General features: G+C 43.0%; 1 protein-coding gene across 2 annotated transcripts in view; it reads right to left on the bottom strand.

Annotated features, from left to right (window-relative positions):
• The window catches only part of CUNH1orf21 (chromosome unknown C1orf21 homolog), a 105,899-nt gene that overhangs the window by 30,207 nt on the left and 58,096 nt on the right, over positions 1-17,596 (bottom strand). For both annotated transcript variants that reach the window (XM_039726217.1, XM_039726219.1), the window contains exon 3: positions 13,208-13,302. In XM_039726217.1, coding sequence (XP_039582151.1) covers positions 13,208-13,302 — 95 coding nt within the window. The remainder of the gene's footprint in view (positions 1-13,207; positions 13,303-17,596) is intronic.

Here is a 17,596-nt window from a genome sequence, read left to right as displayed (position 1 = left end):
TCCCATTTAAGAGATTTGTTTAGATAAACTCACAAATATGGATATTTACATAGCATGACAGAATGGTGTATTTAGAGATGTTAAGTAGAGGAACATTCTTTCAGGCCCATCATAAAATGAAAGCATGCCAAACTTTAACTAAAGAAACATGTTCTAACACCGAGAAACTTTTCATAATTAATCCTCGCCTCAAATCATCTCAGAGAGAGTTATGAGTCTAATTACCGTCAGTTGAGAAATTGCTCATGTTACCGAAATGGCTGAAACCAGACCCTGGCTAACAGACAATCTGAATCCCTCCCATCCCATGACCAATTTACAGCTAAGCCCTGACTCACTGCATTAAGTCCGAAAATATTTCTCGGCATTAGCGACAGCTCATTGCGGGAGGAACAACGGACACGGGCGTGGGGGGAAAAAATCCCCTCCAAACTCCACTGAAGGGATGAAGATAATACATTGCTAAAATTGCCTTTTTTTGATGTTGTGATTTATTTTTTTTTTTAAGATCAGCAGGGCTATTCTTAGAGGAGTTACATGGTGTGCAGGTTGCAGCGAGCGGAGGCTTGGCCGGTGGCCAGCCCTGGCTGGGTTTGCTGCGAGGCTGAGCGATGCCTTAGCTCGGAAGGAGATTTCTGCTTGCTTTTCTAATGAAGAAGAGGAAAAGAGGATGCAGAGAACTCCACACACAACCAGCTAAGAACGAGCTGTACTCTGGAAAGATGTGCCACCGTCTCCTCGCCGTCACCCAAGGCCTGTTTCGGTGCCGAATGTTTTCCCCAGGAAGGAAATGAGTGTAAACACTTCAGAGGCAGCGTTCCCATACGGATGTTATTCTTTGGAAGAGCTGGGCAGGATGCAGTGACTTAGAGAGCCAGGAGATCTCCAGCAGCAACAAATCCCACAAATATACAAGCTGCTAAACTCGTGGATGCAGCCAAGCCCTAGCAAAAAAAACTAAGGCACGTTTTGACCTTGACTCACTCTTAGACACTGCGAAGCAACTTGAAGCTGGTTATTCCAGAGCCCCACCAGTCAGCTGAAATGGCTGAGATTTCCTGTGCCTAGCTCAGGTGATTGCTTGTCTAAGGAAATGAGCTCTCCAACTCTACAAAGAAGTTGCTGATGTCAGAGAAGTTGCTGACACTCCATCCCTGAAGTGCCCAAGGTTAGACAGGGCTTGGAGCAAACTGGGATAGCAGAAGGTGTCCCTGCCCATGGCAGGGGGTGGGGCTATCCAACCTTTAAGGTCCCTTCCCACCCAAACTAGTCTGTGACTCCATGATTCCATGAAAAGGAACAGGTAATGTGGCAAACCCACAGCATTTCAGCAGAAGTGCCACACTACCAGCTTTGCTCCAACCAAAACACCCTCTGTGTTCCACCACACCTGAAAGCCAAATCTGCCCCTCCTCTCTCAAACAGCAGCTTTGTTTCTTTGAAAGGCTAAAGGAAAGGAGAAAACCAAGGGAAAAGAGCAGCCTGATGGCACTCCCTCCCAAACTGTCCCTCCCCACCATGGAGCCCAACAGAATGTCTAAATGTCCACAAAATCACAGAGTTTGGGTTGGAAGGCACCTTCAAATCCTTCTCATTTCACCCCTGCCATGGGCAGGGACACCTTCCACTAGCCCAGGTTGCTCCAATTCCCATTCAGCCTGGCCCTGGATACTCCCAGGGATCCAGAGGCAGCCAAAGCTTTTCTGGGCAACCTGTACTAGGAAGAATTTCTTCCAAATATCCAATCCAACTCTGCCCATTCTTGCTGTGTTTGCAGGCAGAGCAGCTGCTTCTGATTCCCAACACTTGCCTTCAGGTGCTGCTGCAATAAAAACTACATCTAAATACATATACATACACACATAATTATAATATGATTACCTTATTAAGAATCACTGGCTTTATGTTCCCATGCAGAGATTATCTGTTGGCTTAATTTTTTTTAAAGCTGCGTGTCTTTGATGGTATCCCATGGAAAGATTACATATTAGATAGAGCAGCATATGGTCCACACAGACCTAATGTGGGAGATTAAAGCAGAGCACCCAGAGCTCTGTTTGAGCTCCAACACTGCTTCTTCCAGGAGCAAGGAACAAACAATTTAAAAAAAAAAAAAAAAAAAAGTATCTTCTTCTCAGTGAGAACAAACATGAAACTGCATATTAACTTAGGACAGTATTACTTTGGTATCTGTATAAACCAGTGCTTTCCATCAGAAATTATTCATGAATTATTCAGGAGATTTTTTAACATACCTGCGTGTAATTCCAAACTCTGTATGCACAAGAGTCTGAATTATCTGCTCAGCTTTTTCAGAATATTGAAGTACTTGTCTTTACTGGCATAAACTTATTTCCATAGAGATTTTCTTTCCATCTCTGACTTTTTCTTACTTAAAAAAAATCCTGAACTCTTGAATGTTATACTCTTGCATTGTTTCCCCTCCTCCCAGTCCAATTTCTGACTCTTCTTTCCACCAGCTGAAATGCAGGAATCCCTTCCAACACACATTTGAGTCTCCCAGCTGCCTGCAGAGCAGCTGGTCTTGGCTATCCACAAAATCAAAGGGAAACAACCAAAGTCCAAAAGCTCAATTATAGTGAAAAACAGACGAGGCTGAGCTCCTTCCAGCCCTGGTGTAGGAACACACAATGCAGAAGGATGGATACACTCAGTTTTATTCCTGGAGGTGGCTGAAGCACTTCTAGTTCAGCTAGAGGCAGCTCAGCTCCTTTTTCCTGGGGGGGCTGCACACCCATCCTGCTTTAATCCACCACCAGGGACAAATCCCCCTCCTGGGTCACCCACCTGCTCCCTGAGGGTCACACCATGGCTGCACAGCAGAGAGCCCTGGGCAGGCTGTGGGTGAGGCTGTGTGCCCTTCCCAGAGCTCCCAGAACACATCCAGTTCACACCAGCTCCTGGGAAACCTGGATCTGCCAGTCCTGTCACCCTGAGCACACAGCAGTTGAGGCTAAAGGGCTAAAGGACCTGTCAGTGCAGCTAATGAGCATCCCCAGCAGCTCTCTGTCCCTTTCTCTAGAGAAGACACCATCAAATCAAGATTTTTTCTGCTGATGTGTGCCTTCACATCCCAAAAAGCCTAAGCCTGGGTAGCCCAGCCCCTGCATTTCCCTGGAAGAATTTAGAAGAAAAGAAGTCCACTGAAAAATGTTCACCACATTTCAAGCAATTTTGAGCAAAACACCATTCTATCCTCTACAAATGTGAAACATTTCCCACCTTTGCTCACATCTAGTGGTGAAGCACAACTAAAATGTGGAACAAACACAAAACTCCAGCTTGCAGTGGTGGGAATGTTCCTCCTCAAGGATGATGTGAGCATAAAATTACCTAATAGATGGAAAGCTAAGCAAAGCAGTGACTACTGAAACAGGAAAGTAACATTTCATGCTTGTTTAGTACAACAGACATTGTCTACTTTGAGCTTAGTTAAATAACCAGTGCTCTCTGCTACAACTTAGGTTCCTAGGAGTACTCCTCACTCTTGGATCTTATAGTTTATGTTGCCTATAAAGGTATTTTTTAACATTTCTTACTAAATAACCAGGATGAATGGGGGAAGAAATCCAAATAAAAAATAATTTAGGTGATGAAAAAAGCTTCATGTGGATTGAACTGGAGAAAAATGGCATTTTTGGTGTAAAACAGGAGACAAAACCCAAGTTATTTCAGAACAATAATGGTACAAAGTGGACTGGGAGTTTCTGATTTTCCAATCCCAGAACAGTGGGGCAACAGGGCTTTTAAAAAACAGTGGCCAATTCAAAGCTGAAAATACTAGTTTGAAAAAATAAGTTCGAAAACTGTCAAATAATGAAAGCTCTGGATTACGCAACATGCTGCTATCGTGTGCTGCTCATGGCAAGAAGAGAAGTTCAGGGCTGCAGAGAGCTCTTGGAGTCTCTTCTCACCTCTCCTAGTGGTGCTTCTGCTCCTTTTTTCCTTTCTTGTCACGTTTTTCCCTTCCTGCTTTACCCCTCCAGCCTCTTCCTGGGAGGGTCACTTAACTCCCATTAGCACACATTGCTCTTTGGGCTCTGGACTGCTTTAAGGTCCCTTCCACCTCATATTTTATGGTTGAATCCCCAAAACTGGGTGCTGGAGATCTTCATATTTTTCATCTGACCACCTTCAAGTTCACCTCCTTTAACTGCCCTTCAAAGACATCAGTTAGGAAAGCTTGCAGAAGAAAACACTTTCTACTGAAGAAAACACCTGCAGCATAAACAAGTTCTAGCCAAAAAACATTCACTGTACAAAGGGTCTGCCTGAAACCAGCCCCAAAAGTCACATCCCTCCAAGGGCTTCACTTCAGCTTCAAAACATCAAAATTAATAAATTCATAGAAGCACAAAGGTTGGAAAATCCATCTAAGATCACTAGTCCAACCATTGACTCAGCAGTGCCAAGGCCACCACTAACCACCCCTCCCCAGACCCCACATTTGTACTGGTTTGGGGTCTAAAATGGCACATCCCTCCCTCCCTTTTCCAGAGGCAATACTGTATTCCCACTGAAACTGAGAGATCACAAAGGCTGTCGGAGTAAACATCTAATGAGCACCTAGGGATGAATTTGTTGTTATCTCCACGCTCTACAATAGTCTGAAATTGGCACCTCACCAGATATGGAAATCCCAGACCCTACATTTCCACCACAACTACTCTAGGAGTCCCTGAAAAGAAAGTGTGAGCAGACCACAGTATATCTATAATTAAATGTGAACAGATGAAAGGCTGAATTACTTTGCCACTATCACAAGGAGGTCAGGAGATCACAGCTCACCCCTGGTCAGGAGTGCTCCAAACTCACTCTCAGGCCATAGCAGCTGCCTGGATTTACAGCTTTAGTCTCTATCAGTGATTTTAGGTATTTCTGCATGATCCATTCTGCCTGCATCTTGCCTCACCCTCTGTTCCAAAACAGCAGAATTAATAATTAACACCTACTAGGCAATTGCTGAATAGCAAGTACTAAAACAGAGGATACAGAGCTTCTGTATCCTCTTCTCTTGCTGACAGCTTGCAAAATCCTACAGCTCATCTTTCTTAAAGCTTCAGTTCTGCAAGTGTGGAGATGCTCATGTTCTTTAAAAAATAAACAAAAAAGAATTTGAAGGTTCTTGGTCCTCACAATCATGGAAGAAACTCTTAAATCAAGAACCTGACACCTTGCCATGACTGCTGACTCCTCTGTTTCACCAACAGCTCTGTGTCCATCCTCCTCAACAGCATCAGCTTTCCCAGAGAGGGAGGGAAAATCCCAGGCAGAAACTCACTTGTTAAAATGATACAGGCATGGAAACAACACAAACTGTACAGAAAATAACCTGCTTCCCACAAGTGGGAATGTCTCTGCAGGTTTTGCAAGAATCCTTTCCACCAACAGTGTGGGCTGGTCCTGACCCAGGTTCCTGAGAGCTGCCCATCACTGATACATTTTCTCCACCATCAAGCCCACAATTACGCGTTGCTCCTGGACACTGTTATTTCAACACACTTTGAAAGAAATAGAGTTACATATTTTTAAGCTTTCTACTTTAAAGTCACATTCACCAAGAACTTGAAAAATCTTATCATTCTGCTTCTCCACAGGGCACTGTGCAGATTTACTCAACAAAGGGGGAAGAAGGAAACAAGGTCTGGTCTGAAGCAATGCACCTGGAGCTCAACGGCTTTTGTATGATTTTCTGACTTGCTAAAAATATTTATTAATGATGTTCATTTATCTTCTAAATTTTCAAAATTAAATACTGGAGGAAAAATGAATACTTCTTCACCAGAATCATTTTAATGGAATCCAGAAGAAGAATATTAATACCCAGTGCAATCGTTTCCTTTGATGTCTATATAATATGTAGTGACCCGTGAGTGGAATGAGCTAAAACTGTCATAAATTCATTATGAGAAACCATTCTTTGAAGAATATCAATGCAAATTTGCAATGAAATGAGCAATATGGAAATGAGCTAATTGCACAGCATTTAAAGTAACTGGCTCCAGTAGCAATGTCCTTTCTGTGCACTCCTATTTCAGCTGCAAAAAACACTGGAGAGGCTGGGTTATGAAAATTGAAATGCTGTAATTACTTAGTACTGATAGTGATAGGGGAGCATTCATTTAGGATCTCATACTCTGGGGAAAAAAAAAGAAATCCAAAGGATGATTCTATAATTCTCATTTCTCTGAGAAAGGGAACCTCAGATAGCATGCAGCATGAAATGTGCCAACCCAGGCCCTGTCAACAAAGACTGGAGGAAAACACTGTATATTCCCAGGGACTTTTCTAGGTATCATCTGATAAAAGCAGAATTTCTCTTAGTATCCTACAAAGGTTTGGCTTGGAAGGGACCTTAAAACCCATCCCAGTGCCACCCCCTGCCATGGGCAGGGACACCTTCCACTGTCACCAGCTGCCCCAAGTCCCATCCAGCCTGGCCTTGGACACTTTCAGGGATGGGGGACCAGGCTTCCAGAACTGTAAAGGTGTTTTCCTCCCTGGGTCTGGAATGCACCTTCCCCCAGCCCTGCTGTGCCCTCTGTGTCCCAGTGCTCTGCCTGGAGGAAGCCCCAGCTTTGCCCTCGCAGGTGCCCAGGGCAGGGGTGCCCAGCCCACCCACCTCCTTTATCCCAGTGTGAACCCTGCCACCTCGGGCAGAAGGAGCTTGGTATTATACCCTTCCCTCCTTCACCCACTTACTTTTGAATTTTAATCCCTGGCTTCCCTTTGCTCGCTGATTTTGGAGCTGCATTTCTGCAGCGGCGGCTTTTGTTTTGTGGTTTGTTTCTTCAAGCGGAGGGAGGAGGGCCCAGATGTGGAGCAGCTCCATGCTGGGCTGTGAGGAACCTGTGGGACCTGTTCCCACAGAGCTGCCCCAGGCCCTGGGCTTTGGCTGACACAGCACCTGGGCAGAGTGGATGCCCTTCCCTGTGGGAAAGCGTGGGGAGCAGGCTGGCTTTGGAGCCCTGCATCCCTGCTCGCTCCTAACTCTCAGCTGGATGGGTGAACACCACAGGAACCTCTGCACATTATCCCACCTCCAGGCACATCTGCTGATGCTCAGTTTGTCCTTTAGCACTCCTATGCCCCAGGACCCAAAAAAAAAAGGGTGTCTCAATTTCTTTTTCCTCTCTCACAATGACTTAAGCTGCATTTTACTGTGGGTTTTTTTGTGGGTTTTACCCTGCCTGGACTCCAACACAAGAACCAACAACACCTCCAAGTTTTTCATTAAGCTTAGCCTATATAAATATATATGTATATATACACGCTTATGCTACATCTCTATGTACTGGTATTCTATAACCAAAGAGTTTCAAAGAGAGATGGAGAGGGAATTTGGACAAGGGTCTGGAGTGACAGGACAAGGGGAAATGGCTTCAGACTGACAGAGGGCAGGGTTAGGTGAGTTACTGAGCAGAGACTCCTCCCTGTGAGGGTGAAGAGGCCCTGGCACAGTTGTCCCATCCCTGGAAGTGCCCAAGGCCAGCTTGGGTGGGACTTGGAGCAACATAGGCTCATGGAAGGTGTCCCTGCCCACGGCAGGGGGTGGCACTGGATGGGCTTTAAGCTCCTTCCAACCTAAACCAACCTGGGATTCTGTAATCTGAAAGCAGACAGGAAAATAAGGGGGGGGGCAAGATGTAGAGAAATTAATAGCCTTTCTTTTATATACAGAAAATATATTTGTAGATATCCATCCTTTACAGTGGACAATGAACCAACAGGATGAAGTTTTCCCAACACTTGTACTGGAGCTGACCCTGTGCTGATGGAGTGGGGCTCCTGGAGAATGTCACAAGCAGCAAGGAAAGCAAACAAGGGACCAGCAGGATTCAACACACCCAGACTCTTCAGGATGGACAAAACCCAGGAAAATCTCTTCTTTCTAAGGGCTTGAAGGCTCTCGGGCATTTTTGGTTTCTTTCCCCTTACAAGCAGAGCATGAGCAAGTTCTATCCTGAAATGGTTTGTTCTGAAACACCGCCACGGCACAATGGTTTAAAATAAATAATTAGGACATCAGAGAGAGAAATCCTCACACTGGAATATGCATTAATATGTGCTAACTTCAGTTCTTACAAAGCTCTTCACCAATGTACTGCACCAGTGCTGAAATAAAAATGCAGTTATGCATTTAAAACACTGCAATTCAAAACTTACCTAGCAATAAGCAGCACTGGCTTTAAGTATTTTAAAGCACCAAATTAATTCTGTTTCCATGCTTAAATTTGCCCTTGTGGTATTTTACATCTGTAGAAAGGAAAACACCACAAGTACCCTCAATAAACTTAGTGGTGGCTACTCTATTTCTTTTAGCTGGTTTATTTCTTTTTTATTTAGTTTTTTTAGCACCTAGATTGGGCAGGTTGGTAATAGAATTAAAATGTATTTTCCCAAATTGATGTGGAATTCAACATATACCAATCTTTGCACTGCACATCAAAAATATTTATGATTTATGTACCTATAACATGCATTTTACATCTTGTGAATAATACATATATTTAAATAGGGGTCTTCCCTTTCACATATTACATTTTATATGGTTATTAGGGTGTTTCATTCTGCATTTTCTGCCAGGCTTTTAATTTCACACACTTCATCTATCAGATATTACTGCCTACTTTAAACAAATCACTACAGAAAATGATAACTGGTGTTGAATACAGACTGAGGGAGGCAGGGGGTTTGCAATTCCAAGTAATGTGGAGCTAGGTGATAAATAGAGAACAGCAGCTGGGCTGAGAAGCTCAAGAGAGACAAAAATCACATTTGCAGGTAAGTGGAGTGGAAATTTGTGGAAATTGGGTAAAACAAAAAGCAAAACATTGTTATTAAAGGTGGAATGAGAGGGAGCAAGAGCAACAGAGAGGCAATTTTCTCCCAGCTCCAGCAGGAATTCATCTCAAGCTCTAACATGCAATTTCAGTACGGAGCTCCAGGATGAAACACAGGATTATATCTAATTGTTTTAGGGGTTTGGATAACAAAGCATAAAAATACCAGTGAGTGGCCTTTTGTGCCAGTGCAACCCAGAAAATGATGAATAAAAGTTACAAAAACATCCAAAACCCGAACTGCAATAAATATCAAGATAACTACCCAACAGAAAAGAAACACAGCTTCAGGGATTTGGTATTTTCAGGGATATCTGTACCATGACAGCCCAGTTCAGAGGAAAATTGATCCGGCTTCTGAAGTTTGCCAAAGCAACACTAAGCTGCAGGAATACCACACACCTTCTCATTTTACCTTTTCTGGCAGTAATATTTTACAATGGAAAGCCAGGAGTGCTGTTAGAGTATGGAAATGAGGACAATTAAATCTGCCCTATTATGAGTATTAAAAAGGCTGTTATGTAATTGTACTCTGGGTATTTAACATGATGGTGTAGAGCTAAACAGTCCCTTCCAAACAACAAGCTAACAGATCTTTATTAATATGTTATTTATTTTGGCAAACAAGAAGTTAATAGGTCTCTATTAATATGTTATTTATTTTGGTCATACCTGCTTGTAAAATATTATTACTGCCTGAGTTTTGGCATTTTAGCTGTCAAAGTGACAAATCCACCCTTAGCTTTGGCTAATCCTTAGGGCCAAAAAACCCCTTCCAGATCTGCTGAGTGGCAAACTCAAGGCTGGCAAAGACTCTCCATTTGTTTTGGAGAAGGCTTTGCATAAAGCCTTCCCCCGAAGATGGGGAAATACAGGAGAGGTTTTGTGGAGCCACTGTGGAGTCCTGGGGAGCTGAAGTTTAGTTCTAACACTAAGTGAAGCTCAGCACTACATGTGGCACATTGGCACCAAGCTGGGCATGGAGACAAAGCCCAGGATCACAACAAGCCATCCCAGGCAGGCCTTCTGCTTCTGAACTCACAAAGAACCATCCTAGCTGCTCATTTACCTCCAGGAATAACAGCACACACGTTGCCTTCTATGCATCATCTCACATGAAAATTAGCACAGCTCCCATGTTTTCTTACATATATATATATATATATGTGGGAACCAATGCTTGTGATTTAAAAACATATATCATATGTAGTACAAATCACTTCTGTCTTTCACCTATCTGCTAGTTCTTCACTGTTGTGACTCTGAACATCCCTGGTTTAGCTGAGCAGCCACCACAGCACGTGGTGCAGTGACAGCATCCAGTGTAGCCCCAGCTCTGCAGTGCCTAATCCTGCTGCATCCCATTCCCACCCTCAGGCTGGGATGTGGATGGCATGTGGGACTGCCAGCTCAAGTGCAATGACTCTGGCTTTGCTTTGAAGGTGGAGATGCTCTGGAAGGTGTCAGAGGTAGCTGGAATGAAACCAGGAGCAGAGAGATCCCAGTGGCAGGTGGAGAACTGGAGAAACAACCTGACTGAAGAAGTCAACTAGGCCTATGGATACAAAGGAACAGCTGGAAAACAAGCTCAGTTTATATTTTCTTTTTTTTTTTCCTTGTCAAAAGCCTACATTTTAATCCAAAGGGGCCTTTGATTCCAGCAGAAAATGTCTTCCCATGGAGCATCTTGTGTTTCCCCTGGCAGACAGCCCTAGCACAGCCATTCCTGTTGGCACTGTGTCTTAGGAGCATTTCTGCTTCCCCGTGCCAGACCTGCCCAAGTTTGGAGCCCTGCTTAAGCCTCAGGTTGAAGCTGAGAAGGTGGTGATTCACTGACAGAGCCTCAGCTCTCCCACAGATACCCACATTTGTACCAGCCCTTCTCTGGCTCTTCCTCAAGCAGAATCAAAGCCTGGGACTCTGACCTCAGCACCTGGTGTGCAATGACAGCCTCCCTGATCACTGCCATGTCCTCCCATTCTCTTCATCTACTCATGTGACCTTCTTTCCTCCTGACTCAGAAATACTGCAGCACCAAAGGCAGAGATGGCAGCACATCAAAGAGCCTAAGATACAAGGGAAGCAGGTTTATTTTCACTTGAGCTGAGATTTTTTTTTTTTTAGCAAGACTTCAAAATACCTTAAAAAAGTAACAGAGATGATAATGGGATTGAAAAATTCAATGGCATCTGAATAACATAAGTATCAAGTATTCAAGCACCAGTATCAGGGGATAAGATAACCCACCCAGAGCAGTTCCCAGACACTGGGGTTATACATCTCATCTGGGCTGTGTTTCTGAAGGGGATGTGAATTTGCAGCCCCGTGACAATAAAGAAATTGGGGTTAAGAAACAAGAGAGGAGGAAAAAGGGCCAGTCGATTCTCCCACCACCTTTTCTTGTTCCTAAAATTTCAGTTGCCTGGAAATGGCTGATGAGAAGATGGGATTATGTAAGCACTTGCCAACTTCTCACACGCTAAGGAAATTAAAGCCTCAGTGATGGGTAGCTTAACCCATGCTCTAAGCAGTGAGCTAAACCATGTTTACTAAGGAGACTTGAATAGAGAAACCCCTTTAAAAAAAAACAGAAGTGATGAGGACTTGACAATTCCCAGGATTAAAAAGCTGCATACATTACAGACAAGGTAATCTCCTTATAGTAAGGAGGAAAAGGAAAATAAAGCCTTTTTGGTGGGCAAGACAGTTTTTGTTTTAAGGCATATCCATCCTGTCTGGTTGAAGACTTTCTTTGTTATTGCCTTTTTTTTTTCCCTGATAAACATGACAGAAGAGCTACACCAGCCTTCCAAATCCTCACTGTTATATGTTCCAACAAACTCACTGCTCCCATCAAACATGACCCACCAATAATAAAATAAGAACCACTGTGCTCTTCCTACTTTTGATCAGGTGAACACTTGGGTGCTACAAGACAGCTAGCACCAATCAAAGTGCAAAATCAAGCTAGATGTCACCCCAGCAGATCTAAGCCTTCCCCTGCTGTCATTCCAGTGACATGGCACCTTCTGCAAATACTCTCATTTAACTACAGCTGAAGGCCAGTTGAAAATCTAACATAGAATCACAGTATATCCAGAGCTGGAAGGGCCTCACGGGGATCACTGACTCCAACTCCTGGCCCTGCACAGGACTCCCCAACAATCTGTCAAAAACCTCTAAATCCTGCCCCAAGCTGAAGATGCATCACCCACTGGAGCACCAGCTATCCAAAACTGCAGGTAGCACATAGCTGATCTAGAGGCTGAAGAAGAAATCTATTTCTATATATTGCCTGCTGCTCAGCCACAGGACAGCAAAATAAACTCCATTTGCACCTCTAGTTGTGTAATGTAAGTAAGTGTGTCTAGGAGAGGAAATATAAAGTATGTGTGCTGGAGCTCACATTTTCATCAACAGTAAAAAATCCCAAACAGTGGCTTTTTCTACAGCTGCCCAATAATGGCAAAAGGCAAATCCTCAGCTGGTGTTATGGTTATGGTTCCACTGGAATCTGTTGCTGCTGCTTCCCCTCTGGACCTACAGATGGAGGGGGGAAAAGCCCAACCATTCTACGTGAAGAAAAGCTGCACTGAATGAGTGGAACCAGATGTGAAAACTTGCACCCAACTACAAGAATTGTGAGATGTCCTTGAAAGCTTTGACTGGTCAAAGCTCCAGCCAGCCAATAACAAAACCTACAGTTCTTCAGCTTTGGAAGAGAAGAAACAACTTCTCAGAAATGCCAGAAGTGACTCAACCGTGATTTTTAAGCTGCTTCAACAGCATCTTAGTTATTTCAAGTAGTCTTAAGAGTTTACCTGTGATTGCCTTCCCTTAATGGAACTACGAGCTGGCAAAGTGCTCAAATTGGGGCAAAAGAAACACACACAATTTTTGTGACTGCTGTGTTATGAATATATTGTTTTTTCCTGTTCCAAACTGCCTTTCCTGGGAATTTTAAAATACAGAAAACCAGCAAGTATCTACATAAGTAGGTAATTTTCTTAATGGCAGGGAAGTGCTTTTTTACTCCAGCTCGTTTGTAACACAGACACACACGTTTCCAAATAAAGAGTATTTTTGGATCTGCAAGGAAGGGGAGTGACTTAAAATCACGGAGGCACTCACTCCAAGATCAGGTAGAGTCTAATTCAGAAAGACAAGCAGGAAAAAGTCGTATTTGGCACCTTCCATGAGAGCTTTGCAGGGAGTTGTGACATTTTGGAGAAAATCCTCTTGCCGCGCATAAGCCGGAGCTGGAGGGTGCTGCACGCTGCATATTCCATTACAAAAGCAGAGCCACGTTAGTTCATTAGAGAAGTGATAAGTTCAATTCTTACCAAGTTTTCTTGGTTCCTGGCTGCTATTTTCTGATCATCTTCTCCCCCATTTTTCATGTATTTGACCTCTTCCACTGGTTTGATCCTATACTCATCTGAGCACCAAGAAAAAAAAAAGAAAAAAAAAATTTGAACCAGTGTAGTTCAGCAGCTGGGATAAAAACCAAACTAAAACCAAAACAGCTGACTAGAATAGACCCTAGTTAAGCAAAGCAACTAAAAATTACATGTATATCTTGTCAAAGGCTTACATGTGACTAATACAAAGGAAGTTTCTCCTGCCCAAAGCTTCAATAAGAATTTTAGTAGCTCTCTGGTCTAGTACAGCCACAGCACCAGGAAACAGGGATGTTTGGTGTGCAGTCTCTCCCAGATCCCTAGTTTTCTGTTTAATATGTTCATTACATACAAGTTCTTTGCTCCTGCACCCTCCCTGGATATTCATTCTTAGTGGACCAACAAGCCATGGACAGTGGCTGCTTGAGAGAAGGCTGCTCATGGGTGTTCCCTGCACAGTAAAGCTGATGGAGGATACTGAAAATGTAGGTTAAAATCTGGAAAAAAGCCAACCCACACCATAATCACTGTCCTTTTTTAATTTTGTTTTTCCTGATGACACAATTCAGAGTCATAGAATGATGTATGGAGAAAAGGCCCCATGCTGACCCATCTTCCTCTTCCCACTTCCCCCACCAACCACCACTTTTCCTGCACAAAAATGTTACCTAGACAGAAATTCAGCCTGAAAATAAGTAAGAAAAGTAAGATTCTTGGTTTGTCCTTAATATTTATCAGCTCTTCAAATATTAGAATTCCCAGCTCTAATGCCAGTATGGAAATGTTACCTAACATACATGTGCTATACCAAAGCAAACCCAAAGCTCCAACAAGGGATTTTTTCCTTGGTAGGACAAGATGGGATTTCAGGATGAATCATTCTTCCCTGCAGCCTGTGAATCCAGTTCTTGCAGGACCAACACTGCCCTTGCTCAGTCACTTTCTGCTTATCTTTGCAGCATGTGAGTCTATTGGAAAAAACACCCAGAGGTGTGCATCCACCCTCCTCCAGCCAGGATAAACAATGCAGAAAAGAAACTCCATCCCACAAAGGTGGAAAATATTAATACAAAGTGAAATGAGACACAGTACACTCGAAACAAAGGGCAAAACCATGGCAAATTAGAAGATACTGCACAAACTTTCCTCTTTTCCTTTGGGTTTTCAAGCAATTTCTCTCACTTATACTAAGGGAAAAACAAAGCACAAATAGATTTTTCTGGGTTACTGTATTGTTAAAAAAAGAATCAATATTCTTTAGACAAAGATGTTTTCAGGAAACTGTTAACCACAGAGTCTAGAAATTAAATAAGCCTTGCTTTGAAAAGTAAGGCTTATTTTAAAAATAAACTTGTTTCAAAAAACAATCTTATTTTTAAAAATACATCATGGTTTTGCATTTGGTCTAGTCCACATCTATACATTTTCTTTATTACAGAGTTCAAAGAAACTTAATCTATCGAACAGAAGCATCTGAGACACAGAGCCTCAAACCAGTTGGAAGAATTTAAAACAATATCATCAGATTGGTAAATGTGAACAACTCTGAGGGGGTTTTTTTCCTTTTTTCCCAGTGTAATTCAGCTAGTCTGGAGATGACAATTCATAAACCCAAAAGGGCTGAACACAGTAAAGCCTGGGAATTAGAAATAGCTGATTGACTGCAATTATCTAACTTACATTTTCCTCCCTGCCTCAGTGCTCTGTGTTGTGATTAGCAATAAAACCCACACGCAAAAAAAGCATCAAACTCCCACAGAGGCACGCAGGGATCTGAATGGGGAAACAGATGAGCAAGAGAAAGCAGCACAAAGGACATTTCCCAACCCACAGCCAGTCCATGGGCACTGGGGGAGAGAGGAAGTTCAGCCCAACCTCATGGAAAACAAGGAAGGTACGGAGGGGCTGACGTCCCATGACAAAAATAACCCTGAAATGTGTCTGCTGCTTATTCCAAGAGATTAATTGTGATCAAACAGCACATCCAGGCAGCAGCTGATCCTGTGGGGATGGTACAGGAGGGATGCTTCCTTGGACACATCATCCCTTGGAGCAAGTCAGCCAGGGCACCGAGGAGTCCCTGACTGATTGCCAGCATAATCAGACTGACATGTGAAATTCTGATACACCTGCACAGGACAGAGTCTTCCTAGAGATCAAAAATTTTGAATTCACCATGGACATGGGCACAGATCCTTTAAATGCTGCATCATTTGCCAGATGCATCAAGTAGCTCTGAACTGGTGGCAGAAAACTTTGCACAGATTTCTTATGATATTTCCAGAGCTATTTCCAACAGCGTTAGTAAACTTCAATACTTTCCTGATGATACAATAAGTATTTAATTATCTCTGGCACAGCTGGTGTTACTCTCCTCTCCATCCTACCAACTGCAGAAGTGCAGACAACTGGATAATTTACACCCAAGGTATGCAGCAGCAAGAAAGTTTTGAAAAATAAACCAGTAATTTTTCATAACATTTTCTGAACAAGCTGAATCCACCACAGCAAGTCTTACTCTGGAGGAATCCAAGTTCTGCTTAGGAGAATGGCTTCCTACTGCCAGAAAGCAGGATTAGATGGGATATTGGGAAGGAATTGTTCCCTGGGAGGGTGGGGAGGCCCTGGCACAGGGTGCCCAGAGAAGCTGTGGCTGCCCCTGGATCCCTGGCAGTGTCCAAGGCCAGGCTGGACAGGGCTTGGAGCAAGTTGGACCACTGGAAAGTGTCCCTGCTCGTGGCAGGGGGTGGCACTGGATGGGCTCCAAGATCCCTTCCAATCCAAACCATTCTGTGATTTTGTGGATACAGATTAAAAAAAAAACCAAACAAACCAGGAAGCCCTGTAGATGTTGGCAGAATCAGCCTAGTAACAGAAAGTGTCTTAGAAAATTAATATAAATGTCCTGGCTCTAATAGATGGTATCTGTTTGAGCAGAAGAAATCTCTGCTTGTATCTCAAAAAGCAATAAAGCTTTGACACAATCTGAAGCTGAGGATCTGCTTCAAAGGCCAAGAGATGATCTCCTGGGATGAGAGGCACTGGGAAGGGGTTGAGGGGCTGGCACTCGGGCCCCAGTGCCTCAAGGAGAGATGAACAGCCCGGAGCTCCAGCCCCAGCAGCCCCAGGGGCTCCGGGCAAGCCGAGCACCCACCACAAAGGTGAGAGCAAAAGGGAAATGCAGCACTGGCCTGTGGAAAGCCAGGGATCAACTTCATTTTGGTTAATAACTGAGCCATTACAACTGTTCTATCAGCTACACACAGAAGTGAAGGGAGCAGATCAGAGATTTGTTATGTTTGAAGCAACATCATTTCTCATAAGCTCTCCTAGCTCCCTATCATAGGCAAAATACCTTCTTTAAAACAAGGAGCACTGATATAATACATTGGAAACATTTGTTACTGAGTATTCAATAACAAATTGTTTGAATAACTACTAAAAAATTTAATAACTACTACTATTGAGTAGTCTCTTGCTGGAGGGAGGTATGAATAGATATGATTCAACTTTGCAAGGGAAAAGAACAGCTAAGTAATTATACAGACTTATACAGCTAGGGAGGACACTGCTTGCTGGTGTAATAGAGAGCCTTATTCACAGGTAAAACATCCTTTATTTCAAATATATTAAATATAGGAATTAAAATAATTATTTTCAGAAGATGGGTCTTGCACTGCATTATGTCATTTTTGGGGGGACACCACGATATATAGATTTTTTTTTACTAGGTGAAGACAGAATTTGTCTTCTATAGATACTTTACAGATAAGGCAAGGTGTTCAGAAACTCCAGATTCTGAGCTATTTATGAGATTGTTCTTGTTCTAAACCTACTGTCAGGATGAAAGCACTGCAAATGCAGAAGAGATGTTGATGCAACAGGGACCTTGAAGCAGACCATGAGGTGTATGGTTTAATAACTTGAGGTGAATATGAAAATTAGATTAAAGACAGGTTGGATGAATGGGCCCTTAATGCCTTTCCTGTAGGTGCAAAAAAGTGCTAACCTGGTTTTGCTCAGTAAGTTAAGAGTGACCTGGAGATGAAGAAGTAAAGGATGATAAAAACCATCTTTTAAGTTTTACCTTCTGATTTCTACTGAAGTAAACACAGCATTTTGAAGTACTTTGGTCTGAGTGATCAGAAACAAATCCAGAGAAATCCTGAAATGTTGACTGAAATCCAGGAGGACCTCATTAAGTCTGGCAGCCAACAAGACCTTTAAAACTGTAAGTTCAGGATAAAGGAAATTTGTACTCTATGTGTATTTACCTTGGTCTTTTTCCTAAATACAGTTTTATATCAAAAAGAAAAGTGAAGCATGTTCATG

Source organism: Passer montanus, unplaced genomic scaffold (genome assembly GCF_014805655.1).
Source record: "Passer montanus isolate IOZ18808 unplaced genomic scaffold, ASM1480565v1 scaffold58, whole genome shotgun sequence".
NCBI lineage: Eukaryota > Metazoa > Chordata > Aves > Passeriformes > Passeridae > Passer > Passer montanus.
The sequence above is the reverse complement of the archived record's forward strand: the minus strand, read 5'-3'. Positions and strand labels throughout refer to the sequence as shown.